We start from the raw sequence: 25,074 nt of genomic DNA on the forward strand, positions 1-25,074 counted from the left end.
GGTCCGATCCCACAGAAGAGGCTCATATGTTTGGAAAGTTGTAATGTAAAGTTCTGCCTTTCTTTAGTTTATTTTTATTTATTAAAATTTTCTTTCCTCCTACCATTATTATGTTATTTGTTTCTTAATTATTTTATTTTTCTTCTGTACAGTCAAGGGAAGGGTTCAAAATGGTGGGGTCGGGTAATAAAATATATATATTTTAAAAAATCACTTACTCATTCACAGATAATATGAAGTGTGTTAAATTAATACGTAAAGATAAAGAAGGTTATAAAAATGGATAAAGGTTTCGACGAGGATGGGATTCGAACCCACGCGTGCAGAGCACAATGGATTAGCAGTCCATCGCCTTAACCACTCGGCCACCTCGTCTTGTATCATAATATGCATTGATAAGGGATTATAATATTAGCATTGCAGTAAAATGACAGTAATATTGTTCTGGTGTAAATATTGTTTATGTACCTGGATGATGCATGAATATACACTGTTGTGAATGTGAATATATGTGCTGTTTAATTGGCTCTACTGTGTAATTATGGCAGTCTATTCTAATGTTTACGGTAATAACACACGTGTTAAAAAGATTCAGGTTCGTTTTTTTTTTTTTTACCAGCTAAAATTTATTGTTTGGATACTAAAACTTATTGGGATTGCTTTAGGTTCATGGAAATTTTACACAACACATTCATATTCCTAACTGTTAAACGCGCAAAATCCTAAATAAATAAATAAACAAGCAAACAAACAGTGCACTACCTAGGGGATAGGGTGTGGTTTTATGTATCCTGAATCGCTTATATCTCTACTAAATATATATTATTTTATATAATATAATAATATATAATATTTATGCAATATATTATATCTCTACTTGCCTTCGATTAAAACATAAAAATACCGATCCCATAACCTTGTTCCCTTCTAATAGAAGAGTTAGACTTCCTAACATTTCATTCACAAGCTTGACAACCATTATACGGCCAGTCATGACGTCAGAAACCTGCGACATGGCACGAAGGACCGCGCCGTAATGAGTGAAGGAGAAGCTCGTAATGTTAATGAAAATAGCAATATAAAATAGTTAGCGCTCGTTATTTACAGCAGACAGACTATTATTTCGCGACTGGTAATGTTTGTGTGATGTTTAATTTTTTTTTTTTTTTTTTTTTTTTAAATCTAATTCAGAAAACAATGGTGTAGAAATCAGCCGAAACTGGAGGAACTCCAAACCCCGTAGCTATAGATACACAAGGGGTGATGATGATGGGTGTAGTGTGTTTGCGGGATGCTGCAGTGGGTTTATTGTAGAAATGAAGTGCGTCCCGTGAGAACTACAGATAACAGTTTACTTCATGCATATTCTCTAGAAAACGACAAAGTTTGTGGAATGCATTTCTTCAAAAAATGCTCCGTGTTTAAAGTGGTGCTGAGTGCCCTGCTTATGGTAGCCCTGCTGCAGCTGATCTACTTGTCGTTCCTGTCAAAGCTACACGGCAAACAGCAGCGCTACAAGTACTCAGAGCTGTTCGGCTCCAAGAGGAACGCACAAACCAATGAGAAGAACTCCAAACGAGAACGCCTGAGATACTCCTTATCCAGTGGAGGCATCTTCGACAGCAGTGGTCAGTACCGTGTGTACAAAAACCTCATCAAGAGTGACTTCTCCACCAACCAGAAGCTGGACGCAGATCCGAGATCCCATCACCTCGCCTTGGTGACCCACACGACCATCAATAACCTTCATCATTTGGATTCTCTGCTCGAACGCTGGCAGAATCCGCTCTCTGTGGCGATCTTCGCTCACGGCCAAGATGTCAAGTTTGCCACGGCTTTCGTCTACGCCCTCAGTCTCTTCTGTCCACGCGTCCAAGCCTTGGTGGATTTCCACTTGGTGTGCCACTCGGAGGAGATTGCCAGCTTCCCGGAGCAAGACAGGGAGCACTTTGCTGGACTCGAGGAACAAGGCTGTCCTGGTGTCTTCGCTAAGCTCGAATCCCACCGGGACAAGTACAAGAACTACGCTATGGGAAGAAACGTCTCCTACCCCAATAACCTTCTCCGCAACGTGGCCCGGACAGGCACGGACGCCGCCTACGTCCTCGTCCTTGACATGGACATGGTACCCAGCGCAGACCTGCATCATCAGTTTGTGATGATGCTGATGAAGCGTGAGCCGGCCCCGGATGAGGTTCTGGTCCTGCCTGCTTTTGAAATTCGGCACACACGCAAGATGCCTGCCACGAAATCCGAGCTTGCGCAGCTGTACCTAGTCGGTGAGGTGAGGCCCTTCTATGAGGAACTCTGCCCACGATGCCAGGCACCTACCAACTACTCCCGCTGGATTAATCTGGTTAGCAAGAGCTCCGGACCTCTGGAGGTGGCGTATATGCAGAACTGGGTCGACCCGTGGGAACCCTTTTACATCGGGGCTAAATCGGTGCCACTGTATGACGAGAACTTCAGACAATACGGCTTCAACCGTATAAGTCAAGTGAGTCCTAATATCATCTGGAAACATCACAGTAGATACTATATTATATAATATATGCTGAAAAGTGGCTGCTGTGTTTATTGTCCTCTCCAGGGTGGTTTTGTCAAATGTTTGGGAGGCAGACCCATGGAAATATGGGTCTCTTACTACACACTACAGTGTACGTCGTACAGCTATTCAATTCCAAAACTACTTTGTAGTCTACGTAAAAGAAATACTTAAAGCACTTTTAATCTATTCTCGAACTATTACAGCTGTAGTGTATGACTGACTAACTGCAAGCAGGAAAAGTTTCCCTATAGTGAGAAAACCCACTCTATACTCACTCGGAATATCTGAGGGCTAAGCTGTAAAACTTCTCAACAAACGTTTAAAATATATGATTGGATAACAGTCATTTCAAACTGCAGTCATTATGATTTAACAGTAAAGGTCTAAGATGAGAGAATGCCGTATTTCATGTAGTTTTACCCATCTTTACCACCGCGGGAACAATGCAGTACTGTATTCGTGATATTTGAGGCGTTTTTGTGTTACTGTGAACTACCCTGACTGTGTTGGTAACATAACCACAAATTCTTCCTTCCAAAAAACGCTTCCCAGTGGTGAAATTCTGGTTTGTAATCACACGCATGCTACAGATATGATCGAATGAGGTCAGGCTGAAAAACACAGACTTTTGTGCTTCCCTTCACTCACTCTCTCTCTTCAACCTCTCCCCCTGTTCTCTTGCAGGCGTGTGAGCTTCATGTGGCAGGGTTCAGGTTCTCCGTGGTGAGTAACGCCTTCGTGGTGCATCGAGGCTTTAAGGTCCAGGGCGACTTCCACAGCCGCAAGGACGAAGAGAACCGCAGAAACCGCCTGCTCTTCCGCAGCTTCAAGGAAGGTCTGAAAAACAAATACCCCAACTCCCCTCGCCACTGCTGAGATCTCCCGGGGAACATCCGGGCCTCGATAGTGAAGCTTTAAGGTACAACAGAATGATGAAGAAATGGGTTACCAGTGCGGCACTCTGGTGCAGAAGTGCTTGATATACGATGTAAACAAACAAAAATTACTCTTTGTTACAATTTCCGATGTTCTGATGTCATGGCACACGATTTGGACTTGCATACTAACTGTGTACTAATAGTATGCGACAATCCAGGTGTAGAAAATGTGACGTTTCTTATCGATTATGTAACGTATTGTGGTTGATCTGTCACTACACCGAACGGAGAACAGGGTCTCTTATCAACGTCACACAATGCCAAGGATATTACATTACTATATCTGTTTTATGATTACATCCATATGAAAAGTTCTCCGTCTGTGTCCGAAAGCCTCGATTGTGAAGTATTTGCGTTATTACTGTTGATTAAACATTCACACACACACACACACCCCCTCAGATAGTACAGTTTAGCTATTTTTTATTACCCACTTTACTTCATCTCGAGTCTTTTCGAGATCACAGTGAACCATGAACAGTGTTATATTCTACAGCGTTAAACACTGTGTCGTGAAGGATATGGGTGTATCCAAAGGTAAGAACACTACATCAGAAGATAAATACTGCAGAACTACATCGTGTCCCAAAAGTCTCCATACATAGGGGACTACAGCGTTTGCGCCGATTCTCGATTGGTCCACAAAAACGTCCACTCTTTTGGAATTTATTAACAAGTTTAGTTACAGTGTGGTGTGTGATGTGCTCACCGTGTGTCCTGTTAAAGTCCATCGCAACCTTGCGACGGCTTCCTGATCCAGCCGTGAGAATGATTTCAATACGTTCTTCTTTTGTATCCTATCTGGCAAAAAAAAAAAAAAAAAATCTCTATATAATATAAACTAAGTGTGAGAGAATTTGGTGTTCATTTCCCCTACATACAGAGACGTTTGGGACACCCTGTAGTATAGGTGTGATGATGTACTGTAGTGTAACTACACACTACTGAGACGGTCAGTCAGGTTCTCTTTACACTGATCCCGAAGCTATGATATGTGAAAGTAGACTGACACTGACCAACAGAACGCTGTTAGTAATACTGAATTTGAACAAAGTGGCTGTGTGAGGATTGTGTAACGTGTGTCTATATTCACCTGGAATTGTTCACAGAAAAGAGACTGAGATAAAACTCCTTTAAATTATGATTATTGTGTCTAAATGGTGTGATTAATTGTAACATAATTAAAGGTATGTAACTGATATTAAAACCCCTTATTATTATTATTATTATTATTATTATTATTACGACAGCGTTGGTGTTACACTAATTAAAACCGATATACATTTCATTGCCGCTGAGTAAGAAGAAAAGTGTTGATTGCTATTTTCCTCCTTAAAATAGTCTTTTCATAGCATTTTTCTTACATGAACCACTGTTTCAGAGCACATGCTCTCTTCTGTTCTGACTAAAGGGTGTGATTTGTACATATTTCTATTTCATTTATTTTTTGCAAGAGTTCTTTGTTAATGTCCGTCTTAACTGATAACGTTGTGTTATTTCTGTCTAACGCTACCTTCACTGTCGATCTGTGTTATTATCCACTAAAACTGAACCCAAATCACAATGGCCAATGTACAACACCGCTGTATTAACACCAGGGAGAAGCGTATAGGAGCTGACTGGTAGGGATTTTTCTCCCAGTGTGTTTGTCATTATGCCTTTTTGTGTCCATTTGTAGCACTTTTGAAAGTATTTTTGAAAAGATTTTTTTTTTTTGTTATGTGATCATTTCTTTGATGCGGTGAATTCTATAATGACACTATAATGTATTTGTCAGTATTTGAGTAATGCTTGACTTGTAAGTAGTGACAGGATATTTTATTATACACTGATAAATGAATAAATGTGTGTGAATATCACAGTGCATGTGGTTTAATTAGTGTTTAATTGACAGGCAATAGTTCCAGTTGTGAGAGGACCAATAGGGGGCAGTAGAGCAACATGGAATAGACTATGAAGATACTAGAATACAATATTGTTTGGCTTTCAGCTGTACCTCTGTAAATCCCTGTAAGTTACAATGCTTGTATTTTATCGGTAGTTAATAACTATATCGCCAGTGGGTAGCGTTCCTGCCTCACAGCTCAGGGTTCCTTGCTTCAATCCTCAGCTCAGGTTACTGTCTGTGTGGATGATCCTTGGAATATTAGTTTTAGTGGATTTCTTCCGGGGTTTCCCATTTCCTCCCAAAAACATGTGTGTACACGGTGCCCTGCAATGGACTGGCATCCAATCCGTGTCTATTCCCACCTCACGCCCAGCGTTCCTGGGATTGGGATTGTTCTCTGGATCCACTGTTATGTCTGCTCCTAACCAAAAATAAAGCAGTTATTGAAGATGAATGAATCAATAATCACTTCTGGTTGTGAGAAGACCAATAGGTGGTGGTGAATAAAATCGAATAAAAATGACTTCCACTGTACAAGCAAACTAAATTAGCTTTGTGATGAGTATAGGTCATTGTAAAAGTCGTGTAGTAGTAGTAAGTTTTTAGACATTAGTAAGGGTATATGAAATCATTTAATATTTATGCATTACTTATTAATATGTCAAACGAGCCTTTAAAAACACGTTTTAACCCTGACCTATGCAGCTAATTACTCGAAGTGTACGCTAGTGGCATCTGGTGGTCAAAAAGAGGAATTGCAATTTTTATTGTACTCCCTTCAATGGATGTTGGTGTAGGATTTTTGACTACAGCTAATAAATCTGTCATCCAGTCATTTTTAAAACATTTTTCCAAAAACAAACACAGGAAATTAGTAAGACTATACTTCTACAATCTCTTTATAAGCCTATATTGTAACACATACACCATATTAACATTAAACTAAGCCCTAGTCCTTCACCTGTTACTCCATCAAGGTCATCACATCAGATATATAAAATATCAAATCTTATACTTAACTAGGTTTCTCTAGTTACCTGATTACAGGATAATTAATACAACATTATACATACAATCCTCACTGACATAGACTCATGGGTCTAATAACGAGAAGCTCTTTTTTACAGTCTCAGCCTGACACTTCGATATACATTTACATTTATTAATTTGGCAGACACTTTTATCCAAAACAACTTTATAAATTAGGAAATACAAGCAACAGTACAAGTAGTGCTACCATACAAGATTTATAATTGAGTTCTAGACAAGCAAAGTGCGCAGAGTAGAGGAGTAAGAGCCAGAGTAAGTTGTTTTTTTTAAATAATGTGGGGTTGGCATTTTAGGGGTTAGTCAAGCGTTCACGGAAGAGGTGGGTCTTTAGCTGTTTTCTGAAAATAGTGACAGATTCTGCAGTCCGGATTGAGGTTGGAAGTTCATTCGACACACGTGTACTGTTGCTCTTTAGACTCTCTCTTATACAAATGGCACCAGACACCAGTGACACAGATCCCATTATCGGCTCTTGCTAGCTGAGGAATCTGAGTGACAGGTAGAAGATGTGCCAGTGGAATGCTGGCAGAAGAAAGATACAGGACTCTGGGATGAGCGCCAGGTTGTAAATTAATTTACTGATTACTTTATATTCGTTAATATTGTACATCACCTCATTTGAATCATCGCTGTGCTCTAAATGGGTGAAATGTTCAGCCAAACACAGTGGTGGCACTGATTGAAATTTCAAAGCATATGCTCAGAAGTGTAATTCAGGTGAAGTTGATATAGAGAATCGCCATTAACCATACTACATACTAGTGTTACACCACAGCACTGTCGAATACTCTGTTCTGATTGGTTAGATAATTTTCTATACGACACAGCAGATGGTCAATAGGAAAAACGTTCAGGACTTTGTGCTTTCTGGATTCTTGGTAACATAAGAATGGATGGTGAGGGAATGACTGTTTATAGCCACTGTAGCATAAGTGATAACAGGAACTTGTTTCTTGGATGTTCAACAAAATTAAGTGCAAGTATAAACATATAAATGTACGACATGCCATTCTTCAAATTCATTTAAACAACTTCATTTAAACCTTTTAATTGTTGGCAAATTGCTTTGATATAAATAATAAGAAGAAAACTTGGGGTTGATTTAGTAATTTGAGGGCCTTAGGCAAAATATAGGAATGGGGCCCTGTTCACGGTTTTAACATACTGTTTGCGTTTTTAGGGGGCCCTTGGTTTCTGGGGCCCAAGACAGTTAGCTACCCTTACCTAGTGCTACGTCCGTCGGTTATAGGAAAATAATCAGCGTCAGGGTGTTAACAGGAACTCCACTTTGTGTCCGGCCCACTGTTGATTGTATTCCTACGAGAGCATGTGCCATCATTCCTTATTTTCTCTGGAGTTACTCATGAAAGTTGACAATATTATCCACTCTTGCTGGATTATTTCATAAACTCTTGAAGAGGCAGTTTTCTCTCCCCACATACACTCAGTGACTGTTTTATCAGATACACCTGCCGTAAAGGTCGTTCTGTCAGTTACAAACGATGCCGCAACAAATGGACTACAATTGTAAGTAGTCAGGGATTGGAAGTCTCCGTCTACTGTACACTTGGGAGGCATGATGATGTTGGCGTCCATCGATGGGACGCACTGTCGCTGTGGTATACGTGTATCAGAAGAAGGTTCGATTTTTTTAACAGCTCATTGTCACCGAGCTCATTGTCGGGCTGAAAAACAGTCCACAAACCAGCCAGCAGCAGTCCAGGCCAGCAGACGAGTACTAAAGGGCAGTGTTTGGAGGTAGGTGTGCTGAAAATGATCCAATGCCCATAAGGGGAAGATAAATTGATGAAAAATGTGCTACACTCATTAAGTGAACAGTGAGCGTAGACACCATGTAGCAATACCTAATAAACTGGCCATTTCAAAAATCAACCGAATGAGTGACACTGATCTATTAATGAATGTTTAAATATCCAAAACTTGTACTACTACACCCTATTAATATCACGTATAAACTTTTACTGAGAAGGAAATGACGGTGCAGCTTAGAAGATTTGAAGAATCGGATTGGAGGAGAACTGAGAAACGTTTGAAGAATAAAGGAGGATATTACACACATAAATGACTGAGCAGGTTGGACTGAGCTGGACACGTGTGTGTGTGTGTGTGTGTGGACACACCTGGTTTCACAGTGATTGGCACGCACTGATGAGATCTGCTCGAACACGTTTAATTCCACCAGATATCTCCGTCAGGCCTGCACAGTAAAGACACGGAACATCTCGTTCTTCCCAGAAACTTCCTGAAATTCCCAGTCATCCTTGTCGCAGTCTATCTTTACTTCGCTTTCTTTTTCCTTCTCTCCTCAACCCCTCCCTTCTCTAAGAATAGAACCAGGAGGCATGTCGTGGAGGGATGGATGAAGGGAATTAGGGATGTTGTTGTGGATAACGATCCTTATTAAGCAGGTTTGGTGAGGCAAAGTGGGGTTTATCCTGGCAGCTTTGGGGAACAAGACTTATGCGGGTCATAGAGCTTTACGACATAAGCAATTAGCAACAGCCTCCCCTTGGATGATAGCAGGAGGCAGCCGGCCTTCAGATTAGCCGACCTGAGCTGCAGGGGAGGGGAACCTTGCCCGTGGACGGCTGTCTTGGCCAGTTGTGACCTTTTAAGCTGGTCCTGGGTCAGTTTTATGGCTCAGTAAACTGATCAGTGTTGTTGGGAGGTAGCACATAATAAAGCACTTTCAAGCAGTTAGATCTAAAGTACTTGTAAACAACAAAGCGTGCTGGGTTTACTCAACATGACTAATATGTCTGACTGAAGCGGAAATCCTACCCACTTCGTTAAACGCTGAGTTATTTTCTAGTACGATGACATGTCCCTGAATATAAGAGAAGGACAGAGTAAATCCAGATTTACTATGAAGTGGTTGACTAAATACCAAGAACCATCAGCGAGATTCTGCTCCACTGCACCAACACCCAACCATCATATCCACGCAGGCCAAAAATCAAGGGGTTCAAACAGAGGACCATGGTTCTCAAAAGCACAGCTACGTGGTTGTAACATAACCAGAGCAGGGTGGAACGGTGGTCACAGCTCCACGATCTCTGGGGCGATCTATGACCTGTCTGTGTGGAGTTTCTGTGCATGTTCTCCATGTGCATGCGTGAGTTTCCTTCTCAAAAACATGCCAGTAGGTGGATTGGCTATACTAACCTGCACCTAAGTGTGAACGAGTGTGCGCATGGTACCCTGCGATGGACTGGTGTCCCATCCAGAGTAAATTCTTGCCTTGTTCAGGCCATGAGCGATAAATCACATAACACTTCTTTAAAAGTCCTCTAGCTTTAAACAAACATACTGAATCTGTATTGTTAACTGGGTCTTTTCTAGAGTCCTAGACTCGAACACCCAAGGTTGTCCAAAAAACTGAAGAGATGTATTTGGTCTGCTGTGATAAGCTAGCTAACACCAGTTGGTACATGGATTTATTTGAGGAATGGACTATCTGGATGGTTGTAAACTTTGGACAGACAAGACAAATGAAGCCACTGTGACCCAAATGTACACTACTTTAATCAATATTAAAGAAGTTAAATCTTAGCTGCATGTCCAGATGCAGGGTATGTGCTCTTTTTCATTACACAGTAGTAGATCACTGTTGGCTTTTGTGTAGCAGAATTCTGCATTTATTTCTGTCTTATTCCTAAAAACATGTTGGCGCACAAATAACTGGGGAATTTCACAGAGGACGTATTTTTCTTTCTGTCCTTTTTTTTTTTTTAAATTAACAATAAAGAATTTCTCGAGTTCTTTGGGTAGTTAAGGATTCTTAGCTTTCTAAATAGATTACTCTTGGAACCCACTTTGAAAACACAAACACTGTTTAAGGGTTCTACGTAGAACATTTAAGCATTGCCCAAAGCGACAAACCAAAGAACCCTTCAGCGGTCCTGGATTGAACCTTTACACGGTCCAGTACAGAATATATAAACAGAACCTTGCATCCCAGCTTTGAATGGTGGGAATCTTGGGGACAAAATGCTCAGAACATTTGGCATTGTCCTCTGATCACTGGACACAAGGATAACCGATTATGATCTCATGAACTTCTTCACCCTGTGTTTCATCTTTTACTACCCCAGATCACTTCACGAAGCTAGGGCCATGGATGTCAACATTTGGAGCATGAGACCTGCTGTCTGTCCTCTAAAGCTGCAGCAGAGACACCTGTATCAATGGTCCAATAAGACATTTGGACTTGGACGACCTGCTAAGATGCTGCCTTCACAGGCAGCTGTAATGAGCAATGACACTTTAAACGGTGTAAGACTCATTTATTAGTGACTTTAACCTTGGATCCATGTCCAAAGATTTCCCGTAAGTCCAAGACAATATTGCTGTCGTTTTTTCTTTTCAAATATGGACATAAATTTGGCAAGGGAACAATGTTATATAAACACATTATGATTATATTATTTGTAATTAAAGTATACTATAGATTTCTTAGTTAATACGTTAGGTATACCAAATACCTAGTAAACTGGCAACTCTGTGTAACTCAAACATGAGTATATATACACTCACCAGCCACTTTAATAGGAACAGCTGTTCAGTCATGCAATTATCTAATCAGCCAATCATGTGGCAGCAGTGCAATGCATAAACTCATGAAGACACAGGAGAGCTTCAGTTCAAAATCAAAATCAAACACCAAAATGGAGGGAAATGTAATCTCAGTGACTATGACCGTGGCATGTTTGTTGGGTGTCAGATTTCAGAAACTGATTATCTCCTGGGATTTTCACACACAGCAGTGTCTAGAGTTCTCTTGGTCGAAACGCTTTATTGATGAGAGAGGCCAGAGGAGAATGGCCGGACTGGTTTGAGCTGACAGGAAGTTGTCTATGGTAACTCTACTAACAACTCATTACAACTGTGGTTAGCAGGAACGCATCTCAGACATTGAGGTGGATGGGCTACCACAGCAGATGACCACATCAGGTTCCACTCCTTTCAACCAACAACAGGTAACTGAGGCACGGCTTACACTTGTGCGTTTTCGTTTTTAAAAAAACACAACTGTTGCTACGGTTACGCCTGTCGTCTACACTACTCTGGCGTTTTCGACCCTCGGAAACAGAGACTTTTGGAAGCGCCGAAGACCCTGTTTTAGTTTGAAAACTCCAGGCTAACGTTTCAGTGTAAACAGAACAAGACGAAGACTTTTGAAAACCAAGGCGTGGCTCCGCCCACATTAGCCCCAGATCCAGATTGGGTCTTCTGGATCGTTGCGTATCCTTTCCTGATTCGTCAATCGCCTACCATATGACCGTTACGCTACCTTGATCGTATACACAACAACACGGAGACTGAACCGCAAGCTGTGCTGGCTTTGTCGTCATTTCGCGATTAAATTCTGTATTTTATAATACTGCAGCTGCCTACATGCACAAGAGGCGAGCTATGATTAGAGCGATCGGCAACAAATCTCATTTCAAGCGGCGTAAGCCCAACACGGAACGCCAGTTTGGACTAGCAGCCAACTTCCTGTTTACGCTTGTATGCGCATGGTCATGTGACATGCGTTTTTGGTCGTGTAGTGTGGACGAGGATCGTTTCTGAAACACAGCATGAACGCCAGTGTGGATGAGGATCGTTTTCATTTTAAGACGAAAACACACTAGTGGGCCTGAGACTGTAGCAAGCATAGACTCACCGAAAACTGGACAGCTGCAGGAAAATGTGTCTTCTCTATGTCTAATCTTCAGTTGCCCATGTGCTACACGTTGGTATGTTGCTCAGCGGAATTGAATCCTAGTTGTTGTGTTTATTATGAATAATATTTTATGCAAGTGTTTCCCAATTCGGATTACTTCAGCGGAGTATTTTCCTCTCTTGGGTGGAATATTTGAGGAACGAATCCTGGGTCAGGACCGCACTTTAAAAAGCACTGCATTTGACTTTCAGTGTTATATTTCTGTGTTCAGATAGGAACATACTGGAAGGATTACATTGAAAGAACATGTAAACAGGTAGTGATTACGTACTGAAGATATAATTAGTAACCTAATCTTTTTCATTACACAAAAACGTGTAATCTAATCTGATTAGTGCTATTAATCAACCAAGGATCTGGTGTTTGTTTCATGAATCATCCCATGACGTTTTTTCCAGTCAGCACAGTGAGCAACACCTTTCCACAAACCAATTATTAACGAGTTGCTTTCAGGCGTTTGTAAAAATTTGTAAGCTTTTTGGCGTCTCTTAACAGAAATATATTCCAGTGTATGACATGTGTAATACATTTCTTAATGCTGTACTGTCTATATGATATAACCAGATTTGAAAACTTCCATGGATCTGTACAGCTGTATCCAAACTAATAATAATCCATTTTGATTGGTCAGATTTGGATTCCAGCTGTGAGGCAAATCACAGGTTTATAATGTGCTTGTTCTAATACATTTGTGTTTCTATAGTAACAACTCATGAGGCAGAATTCACACTCTGGTAGTGCTGAGAATGAAAAAAAGTCCAGTTATTACCACAAACCTTTCCTGAGTTACTAAACAATGTCGTTTTTACCTTTTACCTATAATGTTTTATTTTCAGGCAAAGAATAAACTCAGTTAAACTTGCTTTTTGCTTGTGTCAGTTCGTTTCCCACACGTTCATGATCACTGTAGCAGGTAGTTAAGATTAATTTTACTACACTAAATTTTCCCCTACTCTTTATATACTCTTTATTAATACTGTATCCCCGGTGTATGCAATATGTGTTGTGTCCCAAGATACATTTTCGACACGGCCTTTTGTTTATTTTTCAATATATGTTGCAGAATTTTCTTTTTTTAAACCCAAACTGCTTTCCTGATTTATATATACACACACACAACATACATATCTCAATGATAAACTAATTACACGCTATAAATAATCAAATATACCACACAAATCTCTTGTTCCAGGGTCATTCCTGACTGCTCTCCTGATCCCCCTCCTCCTCCTTTAGCGTCTCTCTCCCAATATTTGTTTCTGCTGGGTTTACTTGTTTACTGTCCCGTCTGCACAGCCCCCTTCACCGGGGCTAAAACAGTTTATCTTTTCTTTTCCACACTGTAACAATAGGAGGGGAAGTGAAACAGTGCTTTAGCGGGTAAATGCCATTCAGTGGAGCTCTGCTGGGGAGGACTGGGGGTATTACCGGCCGAGAGAAGGCGCTCATTCACGTGCAAACGAGTTTGTGATTACCTATTTGCGGAGTATTACAGCGTGATTGGGTGTTCGCATCTCGACGGTGTGTGTGTCAGTGGAAGAGTCTGTAATTGTGTGACCCTCTTGACTCAGGAATAGGAGAAGCTTGGGTGATAAGGAGATAACACTAATTAGTTCTCCTCCCAGTGGCTGGTTAATTGTGGATATCTCAGGCTGTGGTAAAACCGCTTCACCCCCCACTAGACTTGATTTGCCTGGTGGCAATATTAGCAGCTCATTTTAAAGCAAAATGCCCCGAATTTAAGCCTGTTTTATTTCATTAAACCAAGTGGGGTTCCACAGGGATGTGTCTAAAACAGGGCGAGGGGGGTAGGAACGTTTCAAATCTCACTAAATCTTTCTGTTTACACAATGGAGCATTAGAGGGTTACACAACGACCAACTGGGGCAAGATCTAGTAATATAGCAGAGTAACAGTCTGTTCACTTTGTACATTATTAAACTATATAAGCAAAAATGCCATAGACCATTACAAACAAACAAAATAAATAAATAAAAGTCTGTCTGTAAAAATATTGACTAATATTATTTATTCAAAATTATTTACTATTTACATGTGGTAATGTATAGTAGCATATTTACCACATATTAAATGTGACTTTAGATCCATTTAATTTATAATACATGAATATTTAGATAAAACTATTGTTATTATTGTACAACAATTAGAGCTACTGATTTCAATAAAATAAGTTTTAGATATATATAATATGTTTAAAAGCCATTAATTATACTACAGTGTAGCTCTATTTCTTTCTTTCTTCCCTTGTTTTTGTTTATCACTGGGAGGAAAAAAAAAAATCCCAGACCATGAAAGCGATTTCACCCCAGTGTTTTAACTCTATACTTATCAGCACGAGTACATATCCAAAACCTAATAAAAGGGCAACTTTTCCACATGTTGCACATGAATTGCACTTGTTCACGTCATATAATGATATCATTCTAGCGGCTTAAGAGCGGTTAAGCAGATTTAGACTGAAGCTCTCAGTGTGTGCGTGTGTGTGAGAGAGATTGTATTCATGTTGTTATCTAAATGCTTTGGTTCATATTTATTTACAAAGGCCCTCTACAGAAATGCAGATAATCAGTTCGGCAGTTATATAAAGTTAGACATAAACCTATACTATAATATGTAAATGTATTAATTTAGCCAGAACTGTCCCGAGAAAACCATTTACACTCATGATTATTTTGTCACCTGATAGGACACATGTTCATTACTACCTAAACTAAGGTGTGTGCCTGTCTGTGTCCTGTGTTAATGAGGTTTATAATTACACGTGCAGGTTTCTGTGGATATTGAACCAACCACAGACTAAAGTCTCTTAACGTCAGTGTAAAGCACACTTACCCTTTACCTGACTGTGTCCTTTATTTCCATATGGTCACCCATAGCTTTGGATTTACTGCCTATGCAATCACTTAGACCTCATTATTGAACACAAACCCTGCAACGGCTTCAGCTACAAATTTCAAGTGTACCAGCTTATACGGCTCGGGTGTGTAAGCAGAAAATAGACTTGACTTGGTTAATGCTAAACTCAGACCCTGAATTAGTTTAGTGATGTATATAGTGTTATAACACTATATACAAAGTCCATCACATTTTATTTCCTCTGGTATTAACTGACAAAGCTTTCATATAGTCTTGTGTATTTTTTTCAGTACTCAGCTATTATTACAGCTATTATTATTTAAAATCTATATAGGAAAGAAAAAAAAATCTAATTCAACAATGAATAAGCTTCGTAGGCTGGCACATTACAGCTCCAGCATCTCCAGTTCTCCTGAGCTCAGGTTACTCGGTTTCCCCCAGGTCCTCTTCCTTAGATCTCATAAAAATATGCCTGTGGGTGCATTGATTACGCTAAATTGCTGCTAGGTGTGAATGTGTGTGCATGGTGCCATGGATTGGACGTGACATCCCATCCAGGGTGTATTCCTTCAGTGGACCTAGCGTTTCTGGGTAAGCTTTGGATCCACCATGACTCTGATCAGAATAAAGCAGCCACTGAAGCTGATTGAATAAATGAATGAATGAATGAATGAATGAATATATGCACCAACACTAACCCATTTATCACAATTGTGTCTGCCACTGTTGGATCCTTAATACTCCACTGCTCACTCTTCATTCTGTAATGTAGAAACAAAAAATATCGTCGTCATTACGCCTTAAAAAGACTACAAGCCTATTCATTTATCTATTTCTGCTTACCACATTATTTTCTGCATTCATTTTGTCCCCCAAACTGTTGCCTAAGTTTGCAACTCAGTTCTTATATTTACATAATTTCTCTATTTCCTAACCTTAGCAATATAAAATATACACCATTTAGTGTGCATCTGTTATTTGTCACACTGTATTAATGATAATGAGTCTTCGATGATCACATATACATTAGAGCACAGTGAAATTCATTTCTTCGCATACCCCAGCATGTCAGGAAGTTGGTGTCAGAGCGCAGGGTCAGTCATGATACAGCGCCCCCTGGAGCAGAGAGGGTTAAGGGCCTTGCTCGAGGGCCCAACAGTGGCAGCCTGGCAGTGCTGGCACTAGAACCCCCGACCTTCCGATCAGTAACCCAGAGCCTTAACTGCCAAGCCACCACTGCCACTTGTATTGAGTATAAAATACATGTTTGTTTAGTCAGACAATACACAATTTCCACTCTGATTCTGAACCACTGATTAGTGCCAATAGATCTTCCTAAAAAGCAAGGTTAAGCAGATCACACATGCTGCATCCCAACCCTAAAACCAACTGAGCGAATAGTAAGCTAAAATAACACGCCACTATAGGTGGTGTAAAAACTTGAACTTTGACATACTATTTAGTGTGTTAGTGTGCGCTTTGGGACGTAGCCATGGTGTCCCCACAGTGAGTGCACAGACGGAGTTTTATCCTGTTTCAGGGTGGCTGAGGATATGGTGTAACTTAAAGTGTGCAGATCAATTTACACGGTATTAAGCACGCAGGTAAAGGAGGAATCTGGACCACTTTAAACAACCTCAGTCTCAAAGCAGCAGCTCTGTGATTTATTTAAACAATGCGGTTGAAAAGTCAAGTCCAATTAAAGACGACCGATAGACGCTTGGCGTTTCAATACAACTCTTAACTAGTATGCAAAAGGATCAGTCTATGCATATACAGAATATACACCCTAACAAATACTGAGTGATCTATTCAGGACAGTTTCTCCAAAGAAAAAAACTTCTTTCATCCAATTAACTAAATCGCTTGTCTCTTTGTAAGCCTATGTGGAATATTGGGCTTTCCCTTCACTAAAAACAATCTTATATGACACATCTATGTAAATATCGATTCTGAGCAACACTTTTACGTGTGGAGAAAGATAAGACCTAGTCTCTACCCTCCTGTCAGCGACTTTGCATTTGTCTAAAGAGGGGTGTCCAATCTTTCCCGTAAAGGGCCGGTGTGGGTGCAGGTTTTCATTCCAACCAAGCATGAGCCGCATGTGATTCCACCTGTTTAATCGGTTGATTTTGGCTTTCAATAGACTCAGGTGTGGCTTCTGCTTGGTTCGAATGAAAACTTGCACCCACACCGGCCATTTCCGGACAAGATTGGACACCCCTGGTCTAACAGGTTCAAGTCTTCCTTTAGCTTTTAAGCTAACACACAATTCACAGGCAGATTCTAATACAAATGCCCCCCCTCCCCATTCTCTATTTAACATCCAACAACAAACCATCACACTCAACACCACAAGAGCCTGGCATGTAGTCTCTCTCTACTTTCTAAAAGAGCCACAGAAAATCATTCACTTCTTATTTGAAAGATTCCACAGTGTAAACAATTTGGGATTTAAAATAATAATAATAATAATTAAAAACCTGATTAATGCACTATGTGAGTGGACTTTCAGCAACACGCACTACTAAAACAAGGGAATAAGCATGATCTTAGAGCAATCCTAAAAATGTTTGATATATTCCAGGGTTTAACGAGCAGTTTGATCAGTCGGTCACCTCGGTGTTCACTCCCCCCTGCTAAGTGTCTAATGATCGAGGCGTATAATCCTCTCTCAAAACAACTACACACATGCTAATAGCGTCTTGACTATAAATGCGCGTGACTTCTGGTCTTTCTCCTTTACAGCAACCTGACACACACACAGCAGCTTACACAGCTTTATTATTGCAAACTACATACAGTTCAACGTCCTGAGCTGGATTTTTTTTTTACACCACGGACACTTCTTCCTGAACAGACCCGCTTGAGAGCTGTGCGCAAACTTGTGCGCTTTAGTGCGCCAACTTTACCTGAATCATTTCTGGCGCGCGAGTGTCGCACCTGGAAAGAAGACTAAGGCAAGGAAGATGTTTCCCTTGCCGATGTTTACCGCGGATCAGGTGGCTCGGGTGTGTGAGAACTTGGAGGAAACCGGGGACATGGAGCGCCTGGGCCGGTTTCTGTGGTCACTTCCGGCGGCGGCCCCCGGTTCTGCAGGCGAGGCGCTCCATAGGCACGAGTCGGTGATGCGCGCGCGGGCTCTGGTCGCCTTTCACGGCGGTGACTTCGAGGCGCTTTACCGCATCCTGCAGAGCCACCGGTTCACGCGCGAGTCCCACGCCAAGCTGCAGGACCTGTGGCTGCACGCGCATTACCGCGAGGCGGAGCGCATGCGCGGCAGGCCGCTGGGCCCCGTGGAGAAGTACCGCATCCGCAAGAAGTTCCCTCTACCCCGCACTATCTGGGACGGCGAGCAGAAAACGCACTGTTTCAAGGTAAAGACACGAGCTCACATTATTATTTAGTGTGTGGAGTCAATGCCACAAAATGTACTTATTTATTTATTATTTATTAATTTAATAAAGTGCCTTCAATTAAGGTTTTATGTAATCTAAATGAAGCCGGATCACTGGCAGAACAACTGAGTGTTACTTTAACACAGATAGACTACAAAATAAACCAATTTTGCAAGCCACACTGTAACTTCGCCATATGATATAGTATAAACTGTAGCCTACAATCATTTAGGCTAAGATTTATTATCTATTTAATTATTTGAAATAATTGGCACACCTTTGTGGGGCACTTTTGCCTTGCACCTCCAGGGTTAGGGGTTCGAATCCTGCCTCTGTCCTGCATGCACGGAGCTTGCATGTTCTTCTTGTGCTTCATGGGCTTCCTCGAGGTACTCTGGTTTCCTCCCCCAGTCTGAAGACTGGCGCTGTAGGCTGACTGGTATTTCCAAATCGTCCGTAGTGTGGGAACGTGTGTGCGATTGTGCACTGCGATGGGTTGGTACAACGTCCAGGGTGTCTCCCACCTTGTGCTCCAAGTTCCATGGGATAGGCTCCAGGTTCCCTGCGAACACGTGTAGGATAAGTGGTACGAAAAACGGATGGATGGATGGATGGATGAATTAATTAGCCAAACTTTATGTAGGGAAAATGCAGCATTCTAGAGGAATTTACTGACTGATTTCTTTGTTTGTGATGGAAACGTATCACACACAACATGACTGGAGCTATTCTTTTTTTTTTTTTTTTTTTGTCAGCCAGTTTACAACTGAAACTACACATCTTGTGTACTTTTGTGATTGCCATTTTCCTTACATGTATGTTTATCTCTCTTCCCTGCACCCTTTTCCCAGCTATAGGACTGGCAGGATTTTTCGACAATTAATTATATTCCCATAATTAGTCGATTATACAATTAATCCAGTTCACTCAATCAACTGACACGATGGCCCTTTGATTGCGTCTTCTGATTCATTTCAGGACTGTAGGGTTGTGGCTGCTGGTATTTGTCATCGATGATATATAGCGGAGTCACATTTTCATCTCTACATACACGGGGTTTTTGAATTAATGGCACTGTAAATTGCCGCTTATCGCAAAACAGATGTTTAGATTTAGTTTGTTGTTCCAGTGCCAGCAATCTCCATCTGCTCTGTAATTCTCCAATTCTGTACTGTCTCTCTCTGCTTTCCGGCTGTTCCTTCATCAGGCCACTGCTACATGTACTGTGTGTATAAGTTTACACTAGTGCTGTGAGACATTTTTGAAATAGACGTCCTTGTACTCGGCTTAGTGGTTAGCACGTTCACACCTCCAGTGTCCGGGGTTCGATTCCCGCTAGGGCCATGTGTGTGCGGAGTTTGCATGTTCTCCCCCGTGCTGCGGGGGTTTCCTCCCCCAGTCCAAAGACATGCATGGTAGGCTGATTGGTGTGTCTAAAGTGTCCGTAGTGTGTGAATGTGTATGTGATTGTGTCCTGCGATGGACTGGCACCCTGTCCAGGGTGTACCCCGCCTTGTGCCCGATGCTCCCTGGGATAGACTCCAGGTTCCCCGCGACCCTGAAAAGGAGTAAGCGGTTGAAGATGGATAGATGGATGTCCTTGTAATCGCATGTACCATTTCTCACAGTAAATAGTCTGAATGAAAATAAACATAGACAATAAATGTCAGCTACCAGTTGCTTTAGAAGTATTGACTGGCTTTAACCTGTCGTGAATTGAGATGTGTGCGTTAATGCATGAATCTGATAGCTTATCCAGTCTAATGTACAAAACCTTAAAGCAAATTGTCCTAAAGACAGTTCAAAGGTTTTAAAATCAGACTCCTGGTTTCTGTAGTTGTAAACAGCCTTTCCTTCAGAAAACGTTGCAGTTTCCCTTGGGATCACTGAAATGTCCCTCAGGATCAATAACGTATCTATCTATACAGTTCTGACTGGGTAAATATTTCTAAAATGGTACATTCTTAGTCAAAACAATCCAAATGACTTGGCTAACTACTCAATGATCGAATTATGCAGAAATGTGAAGGGGAAAAAAATCTGTGGAAATCCCCTTTAAGCCTCTTGTGCCAAGGACCTCCTGTGGCATTTAATCTCCTCTGCCCCTGATGATTTTCTCCCTTTAAAATGAGAGTCGTTTCTCTCCTCTGGCTGTAGACAATGATAATCCATGTAAGACGAATGCTCAGTCAGATTAACTCGGCTGCTGGATTGTAGACACCAAGAGTCCGAGTGTGTCCTCTAAATTGTAGCTGAAATGGACGAAGATTTAAGGCCTAGTATATTAGTCTGTTAACTTTATCCAGTAGAAAGACTTTTAAAAAAAAACCACACAAATGAATTTGCCTGTTACAAGATTACGGCAATAAATAAGATTAATGGTTAATGGCACACTTATATAGCGCTTTTATCCAAAGCGCTTTACACTGTGTCTCATTCACCCATTCACACACACACACACACACACACACACACACACACACTCACACACCAATGGTAGCAGCTCTGCCATGCAAGGCACTAACTTACCATTGGGAGCAACTTGGGGTTCAGTGTCTTGCCCAAGGACACTTCGGTATGTGGAGTCATGTGGGCTGGGCATTGAACCGCCAACCCTACGATTAGTGTACAACCCGCTCTACCACCGGAGACACAGCCGCCCACTGTGATCCTTTGACCGACCGTTGACGTTTGACCAACAAGATCCTTGTTGGTCAAACGGCACACAAATTTCTACAAAAATTGAGAGATTAAACACATTTCAGGATTAGTCCTAGGCTTTGCCCCCTAACAGATAACAGGAGGACAGATTTCCTGATCCCTGCTGTTAAATAATTGCTGAGTCAGTGGATTTTTTTTCTAATGTAGGTTTATGGAGCTCACTCATACAGTATGTGTCCCCCCTGTGGTCAGCAGTGTTACTGCAGGCCAGGAATAATTTGATCATCTAATTTAACTTCCATATCAGCAAACTTAATCACATCAAAAGCATTCAAATGTGCCATAATGCATATAAACACTATACACATTTAAATAAAAAGTCAACTTCACTCATTAATACCTTGAATCAGAGATGTTTAATACAAAAGCCCCAATTTGAACTGACCATTTTTACCCTGCATTCTCTCTGCACTCATCAGGAAAGGACACGGAGTTTGCTTAGAGAATGGTACCTACAAGACCCGTATCCAAACCCATCTCGCAAGCGGCACCTGGCCCAGGCTACAGGTCTCACACCTACACAAGTTGGAAACTGGTTCAAGAACAGACGCCAGAGAGACAGAGCAGCATCAGCCAAAAACAGGTATACATCTCAAACACAACCCAATGCTTAAGCAGGGTAGTGTGATCGGAAACGTTCTGCCGCTTCTTGATCATGGGTTTGATGGGATGCCCATAAGGAAAAAATTTAATCCAAAAGCATAAATGAATTCAAGACATTTAACTATACACTCCTCTTTTTTTTCTTTTCAGACTACAACAAGTCTCTACTCTTCTCCCATCTGGCAGCTTTCCAGAATGTTCTTCCATAGATCACAATGGCAGCCCAGAGAACAGCGACACCAGAGCCTCTACACCCGACATATCGGTCAGCAGCGACAGCGAGTTTGAGTCCTGAGCCCTGGTTTGGTCTAATAACCAAAACCGACAAAACACACACAGACTCCGACGAAGCCACAGAAGCTTGCAGAGACACGCAGACAGAGACGTGATGTAAAGATCGGCTTCAACGCCACTGACATGCACACACTCTGGAAGATATGGAGAGTGAATTGGAGCAAATATACAGTGAAAATCTGAAGAGCATGCGGACTGGATCGGAGACTGGAAGGGGTTTTGGTGAATGTATATACCTGCACTTAAAAGGACACTTAAAATTTGATTGGTTGTTGCCAAATAAATAAACTTTTCTTCTTTTTTTTTTTCCACATTTGTAATAACAGGTACAAAGTTATCTGAGACTGTTAAGCTCTGATTACCAGGAAGATATCAGAAAATAGTTCAGAAAACTGATTCAGGCAATGCCAAAACTGTTATCTCTACCCTGTATAATGAAATAAAATAAAAACAAACAAATCCATCTGATCAGGCTGTTTATTTCAGAGGCTGAAAATTCTACTGTTATGGTGTGTATCTCTTGTATCCTCCACTAATTAAATTGTTATATTTATTCCCAACCTTAGAACATTCAAGTCCATGTGTCTTATAAAGTGTGCCAAATAATCACATTATCCAAGGAAAAGACAAATAGATGTGTATAATATTATTGGCATGGTATAAAACTTGGGATTCTGTGTCCTGTTGAGATGTGAATTAGCTGTTGTGTAACTATGGATGTACGGTGCCCTCCACTAATATTGGCACCCTTGGTAAATATGAGCAATGAAGGCTGTGAAAAATAGTTTTTGTTTTACATTTTGATCTTTTGTTAAAATAAATAAATAAATCACAAAATGGATATCCAACAATTGCAAACAAAACACAGGTTTATCAAAAAAAATAATTAAATTGTTAAGTATAGGTGTGCAACAATTATCGGCACCCCTATGAATTCATACGAGAAAAATATATTTGAAGTATATTCCCACTGATATTTTAAATTTTTTAGTACACCTGGCTGATCAGAAACAGGAACTTGTTCAACCATGACTTCCTGTTTCACAGTGGTATAAATGAGGTAACACATAGTCCAAATTCCATTAATCATTCATAACAATGGGTAAGACCCAGGATTATAGCTGTGGTTAAAAGGTTATTGAGCTTCACAAAATGGGAAGTGGCTATAAGAAAATAGCACAAGCATTGAAAATGCCCATTTCCACCATCAAGGCAATAATTAAGAAGTTCGAGTCAACTGGAAATGTTATGAATTAACCTGGAATTGGACGTGTGTCTATATCATGAGCTCACGAAGTCTCCTACATCACCTCAAGTTGTTTGGAAGGGTTTCAAGAAAAAAGCCTCTACTCTCATCCAAAAACAAACTCTGGTGTCTTCAGTGTGCCAGACACTGCTGGAACGTCAAATGGGATCGGGTTCTATGGTCAGATGAAACCAAAATAGAGCTTTTTGGTAATAAACACCAGAGGTGGTTTTGGCACACACAGAGAGGTAGCCACATGGAAAAGTACCACATGCCCACGGTTAAATATGGAGGTGGATCTTTAATGTTTTGGGGCTGTTTTTCTGTCAGAGAACCTGGACATTTTGTTAGGATACATGGCATCATGGACTCTATAAAATATCAACAGATATTAAATGAAAACCTGACTGCCTCTGCCAGAAATCTTAAATGGGCCGTGGTTGGATCTTCCAGCAGGACAATGATCCAAAACGGACATCAAAATCAACACAAAAATGGTTTACTGACCACAAAATCAAGGTCCTGCCATGACCATCCCAGTCCCCTGACTTGAACCCATAGAAAACCTGTGGGGTGAACTGAAGAGGAGAGTCCACCAGCATGGACCTCGACATGTGAAGGATCTGGAGAGATTCTGTATGGAGGAACGGTCTCAGATCCCTCGCCATGTATTCTCCAACCTCATCAGGCATTATAAGAGAAGACTCAGAGCTGTTATCTTCTCAAAGGGAGGTAGCACAAAGTATTGACAATAATTGTTGTGCACCTATATTTAACAAAGATTTTTTTTTTTTGATAAATCTGTCCTGTCTTTGCAATTGTTTGATATCCATGAGAGCAGAGTATTTTTGTGATTTTTTTTTAAACAAAATATCAAAAGGTTAAACAATAAAGACAATCTTTCACAGCCTTCTCTGCTCATATTTACCAAGGGTGCCAATATTAGTGGAGGGCACTGTACTTGCTTTCCTTGTGGTCTGGAGTAATGCTGCATATGATTCTTCAGCACAAATACCATTCATACTTTCCAGAATGCCATAAATGTACTTTCAGATGTGTGTTTTTTTTTTGCAACTAGGAAAAATGCATATGACTTATTTATTATTATTATTATTATTAACTTATTTAAACCTTATTTAAGTGTCAGACTGCTTAAATACGAGCTAGCTAAAGCTACAAATAAATAATAAAGCTAGCTGGAGAATCCTTAAAGCAGGGTTCTCCAACTTTTATTTTAGCCATTTAGTAATTAAAAATAAAAACTACAACATATGATTGTGATTGCAACACAGATTTTCCTTATAAATGTGAATTTAGGGACAAAAACCTATTGCTTTTGGCATTAAAGATTTTTTTTTTTCTGAACTTTTACTACAGACCACTAGTTTAAAAACATTTTCTATAAGCTACATGGAGCGGTTTTGACAAATTGTGTCCAATGTAGCACAGATATTTTCTGTATAATCTGTTACAATCAAGTGAGAATGATTAGTGATAAGTATTTTATAATAAATAATGTGTCGTTCATGGAGTTAACAATGTTACCATGATAATCAGTATCAACAAGCATGTAAACAAAAGTCGATATTGATCCAGTTCCTCACTCAGCCAACGGATATAAAGCTTCCAATTCACGTCACGGAATCTAAGAGCGAAAACAGATGTGAAAACAAAACCTTGTGCATAGTTTTAAGGTCTGAAAACCTGTCACCTTTTCCTGGCTGAGCCACGGTGAGAGCAGGCTGGGAGGGATGTCAGTGTC

At 40.7% G+C, this 25,074-nt stretch overlaps 2 protein-coding genes, 1 long non-coding RNA gene and 1 other non-coding gene across 4 annotated transcripts; 2 read left to right on the forward strand and 2 right to left on the reverse strand.

Moving 5' to 3' along the window:
* Window positions 1-293: 293 nt before the first annotated feature.
* On the reverse strand, window positions 294-375 carry trnas-gcu (transfer RNA serine (anticodon GCU)). The gene has a single exon. It is a non-coding gene; the product is annotated as a tRNA-Ser (tRNA).
* A 609-nt stretch (window positions 376-984) lies between these two features.
* b4gat1 (beta-1,4-glucuronyltransferase 1) lies at window positions 985-5,348 on the forward strand. Its single transcript, XM_017472414.3, has 2 exons — window positions 985-2,497; window positions 3,233-5,348. The coding sequence occupies exons 1-2, from the start codon at window positions 1,292-1,294 to the stop codon at window positions 3,422-3,424; spliced, it is 1,398 nt and encodes a 465-aa protein (XP_017327903.1). The 5' UTR covers window positions 985-1,291; the 3' UTR covers window positions 3,425-5,348.
* Window positions 5,349-5,398: 50 nt separating this feature from the next.
* Window positions 5,399-18,089, reverse strand: LOC108267911 (uncharacterized). Its single transcript, XR_001813203.3, has 3 exons — window positions 17,963-18,089; window positions 15,749-15,811; window positions 5,399-5,795 (listed from the first exon to the last, which is right to left on the reverse strand). It is a non-coding gene; the product is annotated as an uncharacterized LOC108267911 (long non-coding RNA).
* Window positions 18,020-22,519, forward strand: six7 (SIX homeobox 7). The gene is made up of 3 exons (XM_017472418.3): window positions 18,020-18,427; window positions 21,589-21,752; window positions 21,923-22,519. Exons 1-3 carry the CDS (start codon window positions 18,020-18,022, stop codon window positions 22,065-22,067), a joined length of 717 nt encoding a protein of 238 aa, XP_017327907.1. The 3' UTR covers window positions 22,068-22,519.
* Window positions 22,520-25,074: the final 2,555 nt, after the last annotated feature.

This window comes from Ictalurus punctatus, chromosome 7 (assembly GCF_001660625.3).
Source record: "Ictalurus punctatus breed USDA103 chromosome 7, Coco_2.0, whole genome shotgun sequence".
Classification (NCBI taxonomy): Eukaryota; Metazoa; Chordata; class Actinopteri; order Siluriformes; family Ictaluridae; genus Ictalurus; species Ictalurus punctatus.

Bases quoted from the DNA above. Each gene is read 5' to 3' on its own strand.
- b4gat1 (XM_017472414.3), top strand. From the start codon at position 1,292: ATGCTGCAGTGGGTTTATTGTAGAAATGAAGTGCGTCCCGTGAGAACT. The intron at 2,498-3,232 runs GTGAGTCCTAAT...GTTCTCTTGCAG, and splicing joins GCTTCAACCGTATAAGTCAA to GCGTGTGAGCTTCATGTGGC.
- six7 (XM_017472418.3), top strand. From the start codon at position 18,020: ATGTTTCCCTTGCCGATGTTTACCGCGGATCAGGTGGCTCGGGTGTGT. The intron at 18,428-21,588 runs GTAAAGACACGA...TGCACTCATCAG, and splicing joins AGAAAACGCACTGTTTCAAG to GAAAGGACACGGAGTTTGCT. The intron at 21,753-21,922 runs GTATACATCTCA...TTTTCTTTTCAG, and splicing joins GCAGCATCAGCCAAAAACAG to ACTACAACAAGTCTCTACTC.